The 19111-nt window shown below is 49.5% G+C and overlaps 1 protein-coding gene across 1 annotated transcript; it reads left to right on the top strand.

Annotated features, from left to right (window-relative positions):
- Positions 1-96: 96 nt before the first annotated feature.
- LOC116368203 (TBC1 domain family member 1-like) lies at positions 97-18829 on the top strand (the record flags this gene model as incomplete). The annotated part of the gene is given in 6 exon segments (XM_031819130.1): positions 97-141; positions 143-205; positions 2819-2978; positions 6678-6847; positions 11393-11569; positions 18534-18829. Coding segments are annotated over 6 exon segments (896 nt in total), but the record flags the coding sequence as incomplete, so codon positions are not given.
- Between the last annotated feature and the right edge of the window lie 282 nt (positions 18830-19111).

Here is a 19111-nt window from a genome sequence, read left to right as displayed (position 1 = left end):
CCCCTCTCTCCTTCCCTCTCCCCTCTCTCCCTTCCCTCTCTCCCCTCCTCCTCTCTCTAGGTGGGATACTGTCAGGGTCTCAGCTTCGTAGCAGGAGTGTTGTTGTTGCACATGGGAGAGGAGGACGCCTTCAACATGCTCCCAGTTCCTCATGTATCATATGGGGCTTCGCAATCAGTACAGACCTGACATGATTATACTACAGGTACCACACCAATCAGTACAGACCTGACATGATTATACTACAGGTACCACACAATCAGTACAGACCTGACATGATGATACTACAGGTACACACCCAATCAGTAGCAGACCTGAACATGATGATACTACAGGTACCACACCAATAGTACAGACCTGACTGATGATACTACAGGTACCCACACCAATCAGTACAGACCTGACATGATTATACGACAGGTACCACACCACTCAGTACAGACCTGACATGATATACTACAGGTACCACACCAATCATTACAGACCTGACATGATTATACTACAGGTACCACACCAATCAGTACAGACCTGACATGATGATACTACAGGTACCACACCAAGCAGTACAGACCTGACATGATGATACTACAGGTACCACACCAATCAGTACAGACCTGACATGATTATACTACAGGTCCTGTACGACCTAATCAGTATCAGACCTGACATGATGATGATACTACAGGTACCACCCAAGCAGTACAGACCTGACATGATGATACTACAGGTACCACACCAAGCAGTACAGACCTGACATGATGATACTACAGGTACCCACACCAAGCCAGTAACAGACCTGAATTGATGATACTACAGGTACCACACAAGCAGTACAGACCTGACATGATGATACTACACCAATCAGTACAGACCTGACATGATATTACTACAGGACCACACAATCAGTACAGACCTGACATGATGATACTACAGGTACCACACCAAAGCAGTACAGACCTGACATGATGATACTACAGGTACCACACCAAGCAGTACAGACCTGACATGATGATACTACACACCAAGCAGTACAGACCTGACATGATGATACTACAGGTACCACACCAAGCAGTACAGACCTGACATGATGATACTACAGGTACCACACAAGCAGTACAGACCTGACATGATGATACTTACAGGTACCACACCAAGCCAGTACAGAACTTGACATTGATGAATACTACACCCCCACACCAGATTCAGATGCACCAGCTGACCCCCCCCCCCCCAGATTCAGATGCACCAGCTGACCCCCCCCCCCCCCAGATTCAGATGCACCAGCTGAACCCCCCGCCACCAGATTCAGATGTACAGCTGACCCCCCCCACAGATTCAGATGTACCAGCTGCCCCCCCCCCACCAGATTCAGATGTACCAGCTGACCGTCTCCCCCCCCCCACCCCCCACCAGATTCAGATTGTACCAGCTGATCCGTCTCCCCCCCACCAGATTCAGATGTACCAGCTGACCCGTCTCCCCCACCCCCCCCCCACCAGATTCAGATGTACAGCTGTCCCCCCCCCCCTCCACCAGATTCAGATGTGCCAGCTGTCCCCCCCCCCCCCCTCCACCAGATTCAGATGTACCAGCTGACCCGTCTCACCCCCCCCCTCCACCAGATTCAGATGTACCAGCTTGTCCCGTCTCCCCCCCCACCAGATTCAGATGTACCAGCTGACCCGTCTCCCCCACCCCCCCACCCGATTCAGATGTACCAGCTGACCCGTCTCCCCCCCCCCACCTCCATCAGATTCAGTATGTACCAGCTGTCCCGTCATCCCCCCACCAGATTCAGATGTACCAGCTGACCCCCCCCCCCCATCAGATCAGATGTACCAGCTGACCCGTCTCCCCCCCATTCCCCCCCCCCCCCACACCAGATTCAGATGTACCAGCTGAACCCGTATCCCCCCCCCCCCCACACCAGATTCAGATGTACCAGCTGACCCCCCCCCCCCCCCCCCACCAGATTCAGATGTACCAGCTGACCCGTCTCCCCCCCCCACCTCCATCAGATTCAGATGTACCAGCTGTCCCGTCATCCCCCCACCAGATTCAGATGTACCAGCTGACCCGTCTCCCCCCCCCCCCCCACCAGATTCAGATGTACCAGCTGACCCGTCTCCCCCCCCCCACCTCCATCAGATTCAGATGTACCAGCTGTCCCGTCATCCCCCCCCACCAGATTCAGATCTGTACCAGCTGACCCCCCCCCCCCCCCCATCAGATTCAGATGTACCAGCTGACCCGTCTCCCCCCCATCCCCCCCCCCCACACCAGATTCAGATGTACCAGCTGACCCGTATCCCCCCCCCCCCACACCAGATTCAGATGTACCAGCTGACCCCCCCCCCCCCCCCCCCCCACCAGATTCAGATGTACCAGCTGACCCGTCTCCCCCCCCCCCCACCTCCATCAGATTCAGATGTACCAGCTGTCCCGTCATCCCCCCCACCAGATTCAGATGTACCAGCTGACCCCCCCCCCCATCAGATTCAGATGTACCAGCTGACCCGTCTCCCCCCCATCCCCCCCCCCCCCCACACCAGATTCAGATGTACCAGCTGACCCGTATCCCCCCCCCCCCCCCACACCAGATTCAGATGTACCAGCTGACCCCCCCCCCCCCCCACCAGATTCAGATGTACCAGCTGACCCGTCTCCCCCCCCCCCCCCCCCACCAGATTCAGATGTACCAGCTGACCCGTCTCCCCCCCCCACCAGATTCAGATGTACCAGCTGACCCCCCCCCCCACACCAGATTCAGATGTACCAGCTGACCCGTCTCCCCCCCATCTCCCCCCCCCCACACCAGATTCAGATGTACCAGCTGTCCCGTCTCCTCCATGACTACCACAGAGACCTGTACGTCCATCTGGAACAGCATGAGATAGGACCGTCTCTCTACGCTGCTCCCTGGTTCCTCACGGCCTTCGCCTCGCACTTCCCTCTGGGCTTCGTTGCCAGGGTGTTTGGTAAGTTATCTCTGGGCTTCGTTGCCAGGGTGTTGGTAAGTTACCTCTGGGCTTCAGAGCCAGGGTGTTTGGTAAGTTACCTCTGGGCTTCGTAGCCAGGGTGGTTGGTAAGTTACCTCTATGCTTCGTAGCCAGGGTGGTTGGTAAGTTATCTCTGGGCTTCGTTGCCAGGGTGTTTGGTAAGTTACCTCTGGGCTTCAGAGCCAGGGTGTTTGGTAAGTTACCTCTGGGCTTCGTAGCCAGGGTGGTTGGTAAGTTACCTCTGGGCTTCGTAGCCAGGGTGTTTGGTAAGTTACCTCTGGGCTTCGTAGCCAGGGTGGTTGGTTAGTTACCTCTAGGCTTCGTAGCCAGGGTGGTTGGTTAGTTACCTGTATTTGTTCAGAAAACAGAGAGTAATGTTGAGTGTCTTTAGTAGGAATGGAAAGGGGTAGAGGAGAAGGAGGAGGTGTGTGAGGAGGAGGTGTGTGAGGAGGAGGTGTGTGAGGAGGAGGTGTATGAGGAGGAGGTGTATGAGGAGGAGGTGTATGAGGGTGTGAGGTGGAGGTGTGTGAGGAGGAGGTGTGTGAGGAGGAGGTGTGTGAGGTGGAGGTGTATGAGGTGGAGGTGTATGAGGAGGAGGTGTGTGAGGAGGAGGTGTGTGAGGAGGAGGTGTGTGAGGAGGAGGTGTGTGAGGTGGAGGTGTGTGAGGTGGAGGTGTGTGAGGAGGAGGTGTATGAGGAGGAGGTGTATGAGGTGGAGGTGTATGAGGTGGAGGTGTATGAGGTGGAGGTGTATGAGGTGGAGGTGTGTGAGGTGTGTGAGGTGGAGGTGTGTGAGGAGGAGGTGTGTGAGGAGGAGTGGTGTGAGGAGGAGGTGTGTGAGGAGGAGGTGTGTGAGGTGTGTGAGGAGGAGGTGTGTGAGGAGGAGGTGTGTGAGGAGGAGGAGGTGTGTGAGGAGGAGGTGTGTGAGGAGGTGTATGAGGAGGAGGGTGTGTGAGGAGGAGGGTGTGTGAGGAGGAGTTGTGTGAGGAGGAGTTGTGTGAGGAGGTGTATGAGGAGGAGGTGTGTGAGGTGGAGGAGGTGTGTGAGGAGGAGGTGTGTGAGGAGGAGGTGTATGAGGAGGTGTGTGAGGAGGAGGTGTGTGAGGTGTGTGAGGAGGAGGTGTGTGAGGAGGAGGTGTGTGAGGAGGAGGTGTATGAGATGGAGGTGTATGAGGAGGAGGTGTGTGAGGAGGAGGTGTATGAGGAGGTGTGAGGAGGAGGTGTATGAGGAGGAGGTGTGTGAGGAGGAGGTGTGTGTGAGGAGGTGTGTGAGGAGGAGGTGTGATGAGGAGGTGTGTGAGGAGGAGGTGTGTGGAGGAGGTGTGTGAGGTGTGTGAGGAGGAGGTGTATGAGGAGGTGTGTGAGGAGGGTGTATGAGGAGGTGTATGAGGAGGTGTGTGAGGAGGAGGTGTGTGAGGAGGAGGTGTGTGAGGTGTATGAGGAGGAGGTGTGTGAGGAGGAGGTGTGTGAGGAGGAGGTGTGTGAGGAGGTGTGTGAGGAGGTGTATGCGGAGGAGGTGTGTGAGGAGGTGTGTGAGGTGTATGAGGAGGAGGTGTGTGAGGAGGAGGTGTGTGAGGAGGAGGTGTATGAGGAGGAGGTGTGTGAGGAGGAGGTGTGTGAGGAGGTGTATGAGGAGGAGGTGTGTGAGGAGGAGGTGTGTGAGGAGGTGTGTGAGGAGGTGTATGAGGAGGAGGTGTGTTAGGAGGAGGTGTGTGAGGAGGAGGTGTGTGAGGAGGTGTGTGAGGAGGAGGTGTGTGAGGAGGTGTATGAGGAGGAGGTGTATGAGGAGGAGGTGTGTGAGGAGGAGGTGTGTGAGGAGGAGGTGTGTGAGGAGGAGGTGTGTGAGGAGGAGGTGTGTGAGGTGTGTGAGGAGGAGATGTATGAGGAGGAGGTGTGTGAGGAGGTGTGTGAGGAGGAGGTGTGTGAGGAGGAGGTGTGTGAGAAGGAGGTGCGAGGAGGAGGTGTGTGAGGAGGAGGTGTATGAGGAGGAGGTGTGTGAGAAGGAGGTGCGAGGGAGGAGTGTGTGAGGAGGAGGTGTATGAGGAGGAGGTGTGTGAGAAGGAGGTGCGAGGAGGAGGTGTATGAGGAGGAGGTGTATTAGGAGGAGGTGTGTGTAAGTTGTCCTCTTGTTCCAGAATGTTTCCTTGTAACTTCTGTTGACAAAAAGGACACAGTCTTCAGTCTGCTGGCCTGGGGTCAGATTTCACAGTCTGCTGGCCTGGGGTCAGATTTCACAGTCTTCAGTCTGCTGTCCTGGGTTCAGATTTCACAGTCTTCAGTCTGCTGGCCTGGGTTCAGATTTCACAGTCTTCAGTCTGCTGGCCTGGGGTCAGATTTCACAGTCTTCAGTCTGCTGGCCTGGGGTCAGATTTCACAGTCTTCAGTCTGCTGGCCTTGGGTCAGATTTCACAGTCTTCAGTCTGCTGGCCTGGGGTCAGATTTCACAGTCTTCAGTCTGCTGGCCTGGGTTCAGATTTCACAGTCTGCTGGCCTGGGGTCAGATTTCACAGTCTTCAGTCTGCTGGCCTGGGGTCAGATTTCACAGTCTTCAGTCTGCTGGCCTGGGTTCAGATTTCACAGTCTTCAGTCTGCTGGCCTGGGGTCAGATTTCACAGTCTTCAGTCTGCTGGCCTGTTGTCCTCCCTCTGTCACACCTGCTGTTGTGTTGTCCTCCCTCTGTCACACCTGCTGTTGTGTTGTCCTCCCTCCGTCACACCTGCTGTTGTGTTGTCCTCCCTCCGTCACACCTGCTGTTGTGTTGTCCTCCCTCCGTCACACCTGCTGTTGTGTTGTCCTCCCTCCGTCACACCTGCTGTTGTGTTGTCCTCCCTCTGTCACACCTGCTGTTGTGTTGTCCCCCCTCCGTCAGACCTGCTGTTGTGTTGTCCTCCCTCCGTCACACCTGCTGTTGTGTTGTGTTGTCCTCCCTCCGTCACACCTGCTGTTGTGTTGTCCTCCCTCCGTCACACCTGCTGTTGTGTTGTCCCCCCTCCGTCACAGGGGGGGACATTACATTTGATTTGATTTGATTTGACCTGCTGTTCTGTTGTCCTCCCTCCGTCAGACCTGCTGTTGTGTTGTCCTCCCTCCGTCACACCTGCTGTTGTGTTGTCCTCCCTCCGTCACACCTGCTGTTGTGTTGTCCTCCCTCACACCTGCTCTGTCACCTGCGTGCGTCTGTCTGTCTGTCTGTAATATCAGAACAGTGTTTCCTGATTCTAATCTGTTGTCTGATATCCCTGTCTGTCTGTCTGTCTGTCTGTAAGTAATATCAGAACAGTGTTTCCTGATTCTAATCTGTTGTCTGATATCCCTGTCTGTCTGTCTGTCTGTCTGTCTCTCTGTCTGTGTTTCTCTCTCTCTCGCTCTGTCTGTCTGTCTGTCTCTGTCTGTCTCTCTCTCTCTGTCTCTCTCTCTCTGTCTCTCTCTCTCTGTCTCTCTCTCTCTGTCTCTCTGTCTGTCTCTCTCTGTCTCTCTCTCTGTCTCTCTGTCTCTCTGTCTCTCTCTCTGTCTCTCTCTCTGTCTCTCTCTCTGTCTCTCTGTCTCTCTCTCTGTCTCTCTGTGTCTCTGTCTCTCTCTCTGTCTCTCTGTGTCTCTGTCTCTCTCTCTGTCTCTCTCTCTGTCTCTCTCTCTGTGTCTCTGTCTCTCTCTCTCTGTCTCTCTGTCTCTCTCTCCTCCAGACATGTTGTTTCTCCAGGGTTCGGAGGTGATCTTCAAGGTGTCGCTAAGTCTTCTGGGTAGTCACAAGCCCTTGATCCTACAGCACGACAGTCTGGAGTCTATAGTGGACTTCATCAAGACTACATTACCTAACCTGGGACTAGTCCAGATGGAGAAGACCATCAACCAGGTAGACTGGTGGGGGGAGGAGGTCTATAGTAGACTACATTACCTAACCTGGGACTAGTGGGGGGGGTCTATAGTAGACTACATTACCTAACCTGGGACTAGTCCAGATGGAGAAGACCATCAACCAGGTAGACTGGTGGGGTGGGGGGCTATAGTAGACTACATTACCTAACCTGGGACTAGTCCAGATGGAGAAGACCATCAACCAGGTAGACTGGTGGGGGTCTATAGTAGACTACATTACCTAACCTGGGACTGGTGGGGGGGGGGGGGGGGGTCTATAGTAGACTACATTACCTAACCTGGGACTGGTGGGGGTCTATAGGAGACTACATTACCTAACCTGGGACTAGTCCAGATGGAGAAGACCATCAACCAGGTAGACGGGTGGGGGGGGTCTATAGTAGACTACATTACCTAACCTGGGACTGGTGGGGGGGGGGGGGGGTCTATAGTAGACTACACTACCTAACCTGGGACTGGTGGTGGGTGGGGGTCTATAGTAGACTACATTACCTAACCTGGGACTGGTGGGGGTCTATAGTAGACTATATTACCTAACCTGGGACTGGTGGTTGGGTCTATAGTAGACTACATTACCTAACCTGGGACTGGTGGGGGTCTATAGGAGACTACATTACCTAACCTGGGACTAGTGGGGGGGTCTATAGTAGACTACATTACCTAACCTGGGACTAGTCCAGATGGAGAAGACCATCAACCAGGTAGACTGGTGGGGTGGGGGGGGGGGTCTATAGTAGACTACATTACCTAACCTGGGACTGGTGGGGGGCTATAGTAGACTACATTACCTAACCTGGGACTAGTCCAGATGGAGAAGACCATCAACCAGGTAGACTGGTGGGGGTCTATAGTAGACTACATTACCTAACCTGGGACTGGTGGGGGGGGGGGGGTCTATAGTAGACTACATTACCTAACCTGGGACTGGTGGGGGGGGGGGGTCTATAGTAGACTACACTACCTAACCTGGGACTGGTGGGGGGGGGGGGGGGTCTATAGTAGACTACATTACCTAACCTGGGACTGGTGGGGGTCTATAGGAGACTACATTACCTAACCTGGGACTAGTCCAGATGGAGAAGACCATCAACCAGGTAGACGGGTGGGGGGGGTCTATAGTAGACTACATTACCTAACATGGGACTAGTCCAGATGGAGAAGACCATCAACCAGGTAGACTGGTGGGGGGGTCTATAGTAGACTACATTACCTAACCTGGGACTGGTGGGGGGGGGTCTATAGTAGACTACACTACCTAACCTGGGACTGGTGGTGGGTGGGGGTCTATAGTAGACTACATTACCTAACCTGGGACTGGTGGGGGTCTATAGTAGACTATATTACCTAACCTGGGACTGGTGGTTGGGTCTATAGTAGACTACATTACCTAACCTGGGACTAGTGGGGGGGGTCTATAGTAGACTACATTACCTAACCTGGGACTAGTCCAGATGGAGAAGACCATCAACCAGGTAGACTGGTGGGGTGGGGGGGGGAGTCTATAGTAGACTACATTACCTAACCTGGGACTGGTGGGGGGCTATAGTAGACTACATTACCTAACCTGGGACTGGTTAGGTAATATATTAACAACAGACAGTGGAGAACACAGACACTATATTAACAACAGACAGTGGAGAACACAGACACTATATTAACAACAGACAGTGGAGAACACAGACACTATATTAACAACAGACAGTGGAGAACACAGACACTATATTAACAACAGACAGTGGAGAACACAGACACTATATTAACAACAGACAGTAGAGAACACAGACACTATATTAACAACAGACAGTGGAGAACACAGACACTATATTAACAACAGACAGTAGAGAACACAGACACTATATTAACAACAGACAGTAGAGAACACAGACACTTTATTAACAACAGACAGTGGAGGACAGACAGAGAGGACAGACAGTGGAGGACAGACAGTGGAGGACACATCGAGACACAGAGAGGACAGACAGTGGAGGACACATCGAGACACAGAGAGGACAGACAGTGGAGGACAGACAGTGGAGGACAGACAGTGGAGGACAGACAGTGGAGGACAGACAGTGGAGGACAGACAGTGGAGGACAGACAGTGGAGGACACATCGAGACAGAGAGGACAGACAGTGGAGGACACATCGAGACAGAGAGGACAGACAGTGGAGGACACATCGAGACACAGAGAGGACAGACAGTGGAGGACAGACAGTAGAGGACAGACAGTGGAGGACAGACAGTGGAGGACAGACAGTGGAGGACACATCGAGACAGAGAGAGGACAGACAGTGGAGGACACATCGAGACATAGAGAGGACAGACAGTGGAGGACAGACAGTGGAGGACAGACAGTGGAGGACACATCAAGACACAGAGGACAGACAGTGGAGGACACATCGAGACACAGAGGACAGACAGTGGAGGACAGACAGTGGAGGACAGACAGTGGAGGACACATCGAGACACAGAGAGGACAGACAGTGGAGGACACATCGAGACATAGAGAGGACAGACAGTGGAGGACAGACAGTGGAGGACAGACAGTGGAGGACACATCGAGACACAGAGAGGACAGACAGTGGAGGACACATCGAGACATAGAGAGGACAGACAGTGGAGGACAGACAGTGGAGGACAGACAGTGGAGGACACATCGAGACACAGAGAGGACAGACAGTGGAGGACAGACAGAGGACAGACAGTGGAGGACAGACAGTGGAGGACACATCGAGACATAGAGAGGACAGACAGTGGAGGACAGACAGTGGAGGACAGACAGTGGAGGACACATCGAGACACAGAGGACAGACAGTGGAGGACACATCGAGACACAGAGAGGACAGACAGTGGAGGACACATCGAGACACAGAGAGGACAGACAGTGGAGGACACATCGAGACACAGAGAGGACAGACAGTGGAGGACAGACAGTGGAGGACACATCGAGACACAGAGAGGACAGACAGTGGAGGACACATCGAGACATAGAGAGGACAGACAGTGGAGGACAGACAGTGGAGGACAGACAGTGGAGGACACATCGAGACACAGAGAGGACAGACAGTGGAGGACAGACAGAGGACAGACAGTGGAGGACACATCGAGACATAGAGAGGACAGACAGTGGAGGACACATCGAGACACAGAGGACAGACAGTGGAGGACACATCGAGACATAGAGAGGACAGACAGTGGAGGACAGACAGTGGAGGACACATCGAGACACAGAGAGGACAGACAGTGGAGGACAGACAGAGAGGACAGACAGTGGAGGACAGACAGTGGAGGATACATCAAGACACAGAGAGGACAGACAGTGGAGGACACATCGAGACACAGAGAGGACAGACAGTGGAGGACACATCGAGACACAGAGAGGACAGACAGTGGAGGACAGACAGTGGAGGACAGACAGTGGAGGACAGACAGTGGAGGACACATCGAGACACAGAGAGGACAGACAGTGGAGGACACATCGAGACACAGAGAGGACAGCGGGTGATTTCCAGGTATTCTGGAGGCAGGGGAGTGGTGCTCTCAAAACACTACTTCCTGGAAACAGAGAACTTTACCCTTATTACACACACACACACACACACACACACACACACACACTCTCACACTCTCACACTCTCTCTTCACTCACACACAAAGAAACATGCTCACACACTGACTCACAGACTCACACCGAGAGAGAGACACACACTCTAATAGGTTCAGCCAGTCTGTTTCAGGAGGCCTGAGGACACTACCGATAATTCAACACACACACACACACACACACACACATATACACGCTCTCTAGGTTCAGCCAGTCTGTTTCAGGAGGCCTGAGGACACTACCGATAATTCAACAACTTAGGTACAGCAATTACACACCCCAGGCGGCTGGTGGCGCCTTCATTGGGGAGGACAGGCTCAGAGTAAAGGTTGGAACGGAATCCATGGAATGGAGTCATCTACGTCACCACTGGGGTTTCCATGTTGATGCCTTTCCATCCTCTCTGTTCAGAGTACCAGACTGAATGACCTCTTCAGGGCCCCTCCCCCTGAGAGCCAGACTGAATGACCTCTTCAGGGCCCCTCCCCCTGAGAGCCAGACTGAATGACCTCTTCAGGGCCCCTCCCCCTGAGAGCCTGACTGAATGACCTCTTCAGGGCCCCCCCCCCTGAGAGCCTGACTGAATGACCTCTTCAGGGCCCCTCCCCCTGAGAGCCAGACTGAATTACCTCTTCAGGGCCCCTCCCCCTGAGAGCCAGACTGAATGACCTCTTCAGGGCCCCCCCCCCCCCTGAGAGCCAGACTGAATGACCTCTTCAGCCCCCCCCCCCGAGAGCCTGACTGAATGACCTCTTCAGGGCCCCTCCCCCTGAGAGCCAGACTGAAAGATCTCTTCAGGGCCCCCCCCCCCCCCACTGAGCGCCAGGCAGCTGTGTGTAAACTTAGATACTGACTGTAACTGACAATCAGGACTTCATCCTATCTGACATTCTGTGTGTGTGTGTGTGCGTGCGTAGGTGTGTGAGATGGACCTGTCCAATCAGCTGCAGGCGTACGAGGTGGAGTACCACGTCTTACAGGACGAGCTGTGTGACACGCCCGCTCACCTCAGCCAATCGCAGCGCACCGCCCAGCTGGAACGCACCAATCAGAGCCTCCGACAGCAAAACCTCGACCTGCTGGAGGAACTACAGGTAAACACACACACACACTAAACACACACACTAAACACACACACACACACACTAAACACACACACTAAACACACACACACACACACACACACACACACTAAACACACACACTAAACACACACACACACACACTAAACACACACTAAACACACACACACACTAAACACACACACACACTAAACACACACACTAAACACACACACTAAACACACACACTCACTAAACACACACACTCACTAAACACACACACACACACACTCACTAAACACACACACTCACTAAACACACACACTCACTAAACACACACTCACTAAACACACTCACTAAACACACACACTAAACACACACACACACACTAAACACACACACACACTAAACACACACACACTAAACACACACACTCACTAAACACACTCACTAAACACACACACTAAACACACACACACACTAAACACACACACTAAACACACACACACACTAACACACACACTAAACACACACACACACTAAACACACACACTAAACACACACACACACTAAACACACACACTAAACACACACACACACTAAACACACACACTAAACACACACACACACTAAACACACACACTAAACACACACACACACTAAAACACACACACACACACACTAAACACACACACTAAACACACACACACTAAACACACACACTAAACACACACACACACTAAACACACACACACACTCACTAAACACACACACTAAACACACACACTAAACACACACACACACTAAACACACACACTAAACACACACACACACTAAACACACACACTAAACACACACACTAAACACACACACTAAACACACACACTCACTAAACACACACACCCTAAACACACACATCACTAAACACACACTCACTAAACACACTCACTAAACCACACACACACACTAACACACACACTAAACCACACACTAAACACACACACACACTAAACACACACACACACTAAACACACACACTAAACACAGACACACACTAAACACACACACTAAACACACACACACACTAAACACACACACTAAACACACACACACACTAAACACACACACTAAACACACACACTAAACACACACACTAAACACACACACTAACCACACACACTAAACACACACACACACTACACCACACACTAAACCACAACACACTAAAACACACACCACACTAAACACACACACACACTAAACACACACACTAAACACACACACACACTAACACACACCACTAAACACACACACACACTAAACACACACACTAAACACCACAACACACACTCACTAAACACACACACTAAACACACACACACACTAAACACACACACACACTAAACACACACACTAAACACACACACACACTAAACACACACACTCACTAAACACACACACTAAACACACACACCACACTAAACACACACACTAAACACACCACACACAACTAAACACACACACACTCACTAAACACCACACTAAACACACACACTCACTAAACACACACACTAAACACACACACTCACTAAACACACAACACTCACTAAACACACACACTAACACACACACACACTAAACACACACACTCACTAACACACACACTAAACACACACACACACACACAAACACACACACTAAACACACACACACACTAAACACACTCACTAAACACACTCACTAAACACACACACTAAACACACACACACACTAAACACACACACTAAACACACACACTCACTAAACACACACACTCACTAAACACACACACTAAACACACACACTAAACACACACACTAAACACACACACACACTAAACACACACACACTAAACACACACACTACACACACACACACACACTAAACACACACACACACTAAACACAACACACCACTAAACACACACACTAAACACACACACACTAAACACACACACTAAACACACACACTAAACACACACACACAGTAAATACCCACACACACTAAACACACACACTAAACACACACACTAAACACACACACACTAACACACACACTAAACCACCACTCACTACACACACACACACTCACTAAACACACACACTAAACACACACACCACACTAACACACACACTCACTAACACACTCACTAAACACACACACTAACACACACACACACTAAACACACACACTAAACACACACACACCAAACACACACACTAAACACACACACACACGAAACACACACACACACTAAACACACACACACACACACACACTAAACACACACTAAACACAACACACTAAACACACACACACTAAACACCACACAAACACACCCCCTAAAACACACACACTAAACACACACACTCACTAAACACACACACAACCACACACTAAAACACACACACAACTCACAACCACACTAACACACACACTAAACACACACACTCACTAAACACACACACACACACACTAAACACCCACTAAACACACACACCACTAAACACACACACTCACTAAACACACACACCTAAACACACACACACACAACACACACACAAACAACACACACTCACTAAACACACACACTCATAAACACACCACACACTAAACACACACACACTAAACCACACACATCACTAAACACCACACTAAACACACCCACTCACTAAACACACACACTAAACACACACACTCACTACACACCACTCACTAAACACACACACTCACTAAACACACACACTCACTAAACACCACACTCACTAAACACACACCACTAAACACACACACACCACTAACACACACTCACTAAACACACACACACACCTAAAACACACCAAACACACACACACACTAAACACACACACTAAACACACACACTAAACACACACACTAAACACACACACAAAACACACACACACTAAACACACACACTAAACACACACACTAAACACACACACTAAACACCACACACCTAAACACACACACTCACTAAACACACACCTCACTAAACACACCACACACACTAAACACACCACACACACCTAAACACACACACACACACACTAAAACACACACACACACTAAACAACACACACACACACACAAACACACACACACACTAAACACACACACTCACTAAACACACACTAAACACACACACACACTAAACACACACTAAACACACACACCACTAAACACACTCACTAAACACACACACTAAACACACACACACTAAACACACACTAAACACACACACACACCAAACACACACACTAAACACACACACACACGAACACACACACACACTAAACACACACACACACACACACACTAACACCACACCCCAAACACACACACTAAACACACACACTAACACACACACTAAACACACACACTAAACACACACACTAAACACACACACTCACTAAACACACACACTAAACACACACACTAAACACACACACTAAACACACACACACACACTAAACACACACACTAAACACACACACTCACTAAACACACACACACACTAAACACACTCACTAAACACACACACTCACTAAACACACACACTAAACACACACACACACTAAACACACACACTAAACACACACACTCACTAAACACACACACTCACTAAACACACACACACACTAAACACACACACACTAAACACACACACACACTAAACACACACACACAAACACACACACTCACTAAACACACACACTAAACACACACACTCACTAAACACACACACTAAACACACACACTCACTAAACACACACACTCACTAAACACACACACTCACTAAACACACACACTCACTAAACACACACACTCACTAAACACACACTCACTAAACACACCACACACACACACTAAACACACACACAGACTAAACACACACACTAAACACACACAACTAAAACACCACCAACACACTAAACAACACCACTAAACACACCACTAAACACACACACACACTAAACACACACACAACCCCCCACAAACACTAAACCACACACTCACTAACACACACCACACACTAAACACACACACACACACACTAAACACACACTCACACACACACTAAACACACACACACAACTAAACACACCCACACCACAAACACACACACACACAAACACACACACACACTAAACACACCACACACTAAACACACTCACTAAACACACACCCTAACACCACACACACTAAACACACACACTCACTAAACAACACACACACACTAAACACACACACTCACTAAACACACACCACACACTAAACACACACACAACACACACAACCAATAAACACACACACTCACTAAACACACACACTACACACACACACACACACCACTAAACACACACACTAAACACACACACACATAACCAAACACCACAACCACACACACACACTACACACACACACATAAACACACACACACACTAAACACACACACTCACTAAACACACACACAAACACACACACACACACACACACACTAAACACACACACACACACACTAAACACACACACTAAACACACACACACACTAAACACACACACACACTAAACACACACACTAAACACACACACACACTAAACACACACACACACACTAAACACACACACACACACTAAACACACACACACACTAAACACACACACTAAACACACACACTAAACACACACACACACTAAACACACACACACACACTAAACACACTCACTAAACACACACACACTAAACACACACACACTAAACACACACACTCACTAAACACACACACACACACTAAACACACACACTCACTAAACACACACACACACACACACACACTAAACACACACACTAAACACACACACTAAACACACACACTAAACACACACACTAAACACACACACTAAACACACACACTCACTAACACACACACTAAACACACACACTAAACACACACACTAAACACACACACACACTAAACACACACACTAAACACACACACTCACTAAACACACACACACACTAAACACACTCACTAAACACACACACTCACTAAACACACACACTCACTAAACACACACACTAAACACACACACACACTAAACACACACACTAAACACACACACTCACTAAACACACACACTCACTAAACACACACACACACTAAACACACACACACTAAACACACACACTCACTAAACACACACACTAAACACACACACTCACTAAACACACACACTAAACACACACACTCACTAAACACACACACTAAACACACACTCACTAAACACACACACTCACTAAACACACACACTCACTAAACACACACACTCACTAAACACACACACTCACTAAACACACACTCACTAAACACACACACTAAACACACACACTAAACACACACACTAAACACACACACTAAACACACACACTAAACACACACACTAAACACACACACTAAACACACACACTAAACACACACACACACTAAACACACACACTCACTAAAACACACACACTCACTAAACACACACACACTCACTAAACACACACACAACACTAAACACACACACACACACTAAACACACACACTAAACACACACACTAAACACACACACTAAACACACACACTAAACACACACACACACTAAACACACACACAACTAACACACACACACACTAAACACACACACACACTAAACACACTCACTAAACACACACACTAAACACACACACACTAAACACACACACTCACTAAACACACACACACACACTAAACACACACACTCACTAAACACACACACACACTAAACACACACACACACACACACACACAATAAACACACACACTCACTAAACACACACACTAAACACACACACACACACACACTAAACACACACACTAAACACACACACACACTAACACACACACACACACACTAAACACACACAATAAACACACACACACACACTAAACACACACACTCACTAAACACACACACTAAACACACACACACACACACACACACACTAAACACACACACACACACACACTAAACACACACACTAAACACACACACACACTAAACACACACACACACTAAACACACACACTAAACACACACACTAAACACACACACACACTAAACACACACACACACACTAAACACACACACACACTAAACACACACACTAAACACACACACTAAACACACACACACACTAAACACACACACACACACTAAACACACTCACTAAACACACACACACTAAACACACACACACTAAACACACACACTCACTAAACACACACACACACACACACTAAACACACACACTCACTAAACACACACACTCACTAAACACACACACTCACTAAACACACACACACACACACACTAAACACACACACTCACTAAACACACACACTAAACACACACAAACACTAAACACACACACTAAACACACACACACACTAAACACACACACTAAACACACACACACACTAAACACACACACACACACTCACTAAACACACACACACACACACACACACACTCACTAAAACAGCACACACTCACTAAACACACACACACCACACACACTAAAACTTACACACACAACTCACTAAACACCACACACACTCACTAAACACACACACACACTCACTAAACAACACACATTCCACACACTAAACCAGCACACAGCCACTAACACCACACACACTCACTAAACACACACACACTCACTAAACACACGCACAACACACTCACTAAACACACACACACTCACTAAACACACACACCACTCACTAAACACACACACACTCACTAAACACACACACACTCACTAAACACACACACACTCACTAAACACACACACTCACTAAACACACACACTCACTAAACACACATGTTTTGTGTCTCTCCAGGGTCCCAGGCTCGTGTGTGTCGTCTGGAAGGCCAGGTGGAGGGGCTGGCCCAATCAGAGGCTCTGCTGAGAGAACAGGTGTTCGACCTGGAGGAGGAGAGGAACGGACTGCGGAACGCCGTCACACACCTGCACACACTCCTCACCGCGCTGGGAATACACACACACACAACGCACGGGGACTTCAACCTGGACCCTCACACACACTCCGCTGCCGACACAGATGGCCCGAGAGATGGCCCGAGAGATGGCCAGAGAGATGGACAGGGTGTGGACGTCCCCACCAGAGAGGGGCCCAGACTGGGGCAAGCGATGTCCTCCCCTCTCCTCCCTCATCCACTGGCTCTACCAGAACACTGAATCCAGAGGACTGTTCTCCTAAACTAAACTGGAGAAATGGGGGGGGGGGGGGTTTCTCTGTCCTCTCTGGGCCGATACTCCACACAACAGTCCAATATACACAGTTACTATTGCAGCCAGATGTGTCTGTCTCTCTGCCTGTCTGTCTGTCTCTCTGCCTGCGTGTCTGTCTCTCTGCCTGTCTGTCTGTCTCTCTGCCTGTGTGTCTGTCTCTCTGCCTGTCTGTC

This window comes from Oncorhynchus kisutch, unplaced genomic scaffold (genome assembly GCF_002021735.2).
Source record: "Oncorhynchus kisutch isolate 150728-3 unplaced genomic scaffold, Okis_V2 scaffold1872, whole genome shotgun sequence".
In the NCBI taxonomy this organism is placed as follows: domain Eukaryota; kingdom Metazoa; phylum Chordata; class Actinopteri; order Salmoniformes; family Salmonidae; genus Oncorhynchus; species Oncorhynchus kisutch.
This window is presented reverse-complemented; position numbering and strand designations above follow the sequence as displayed.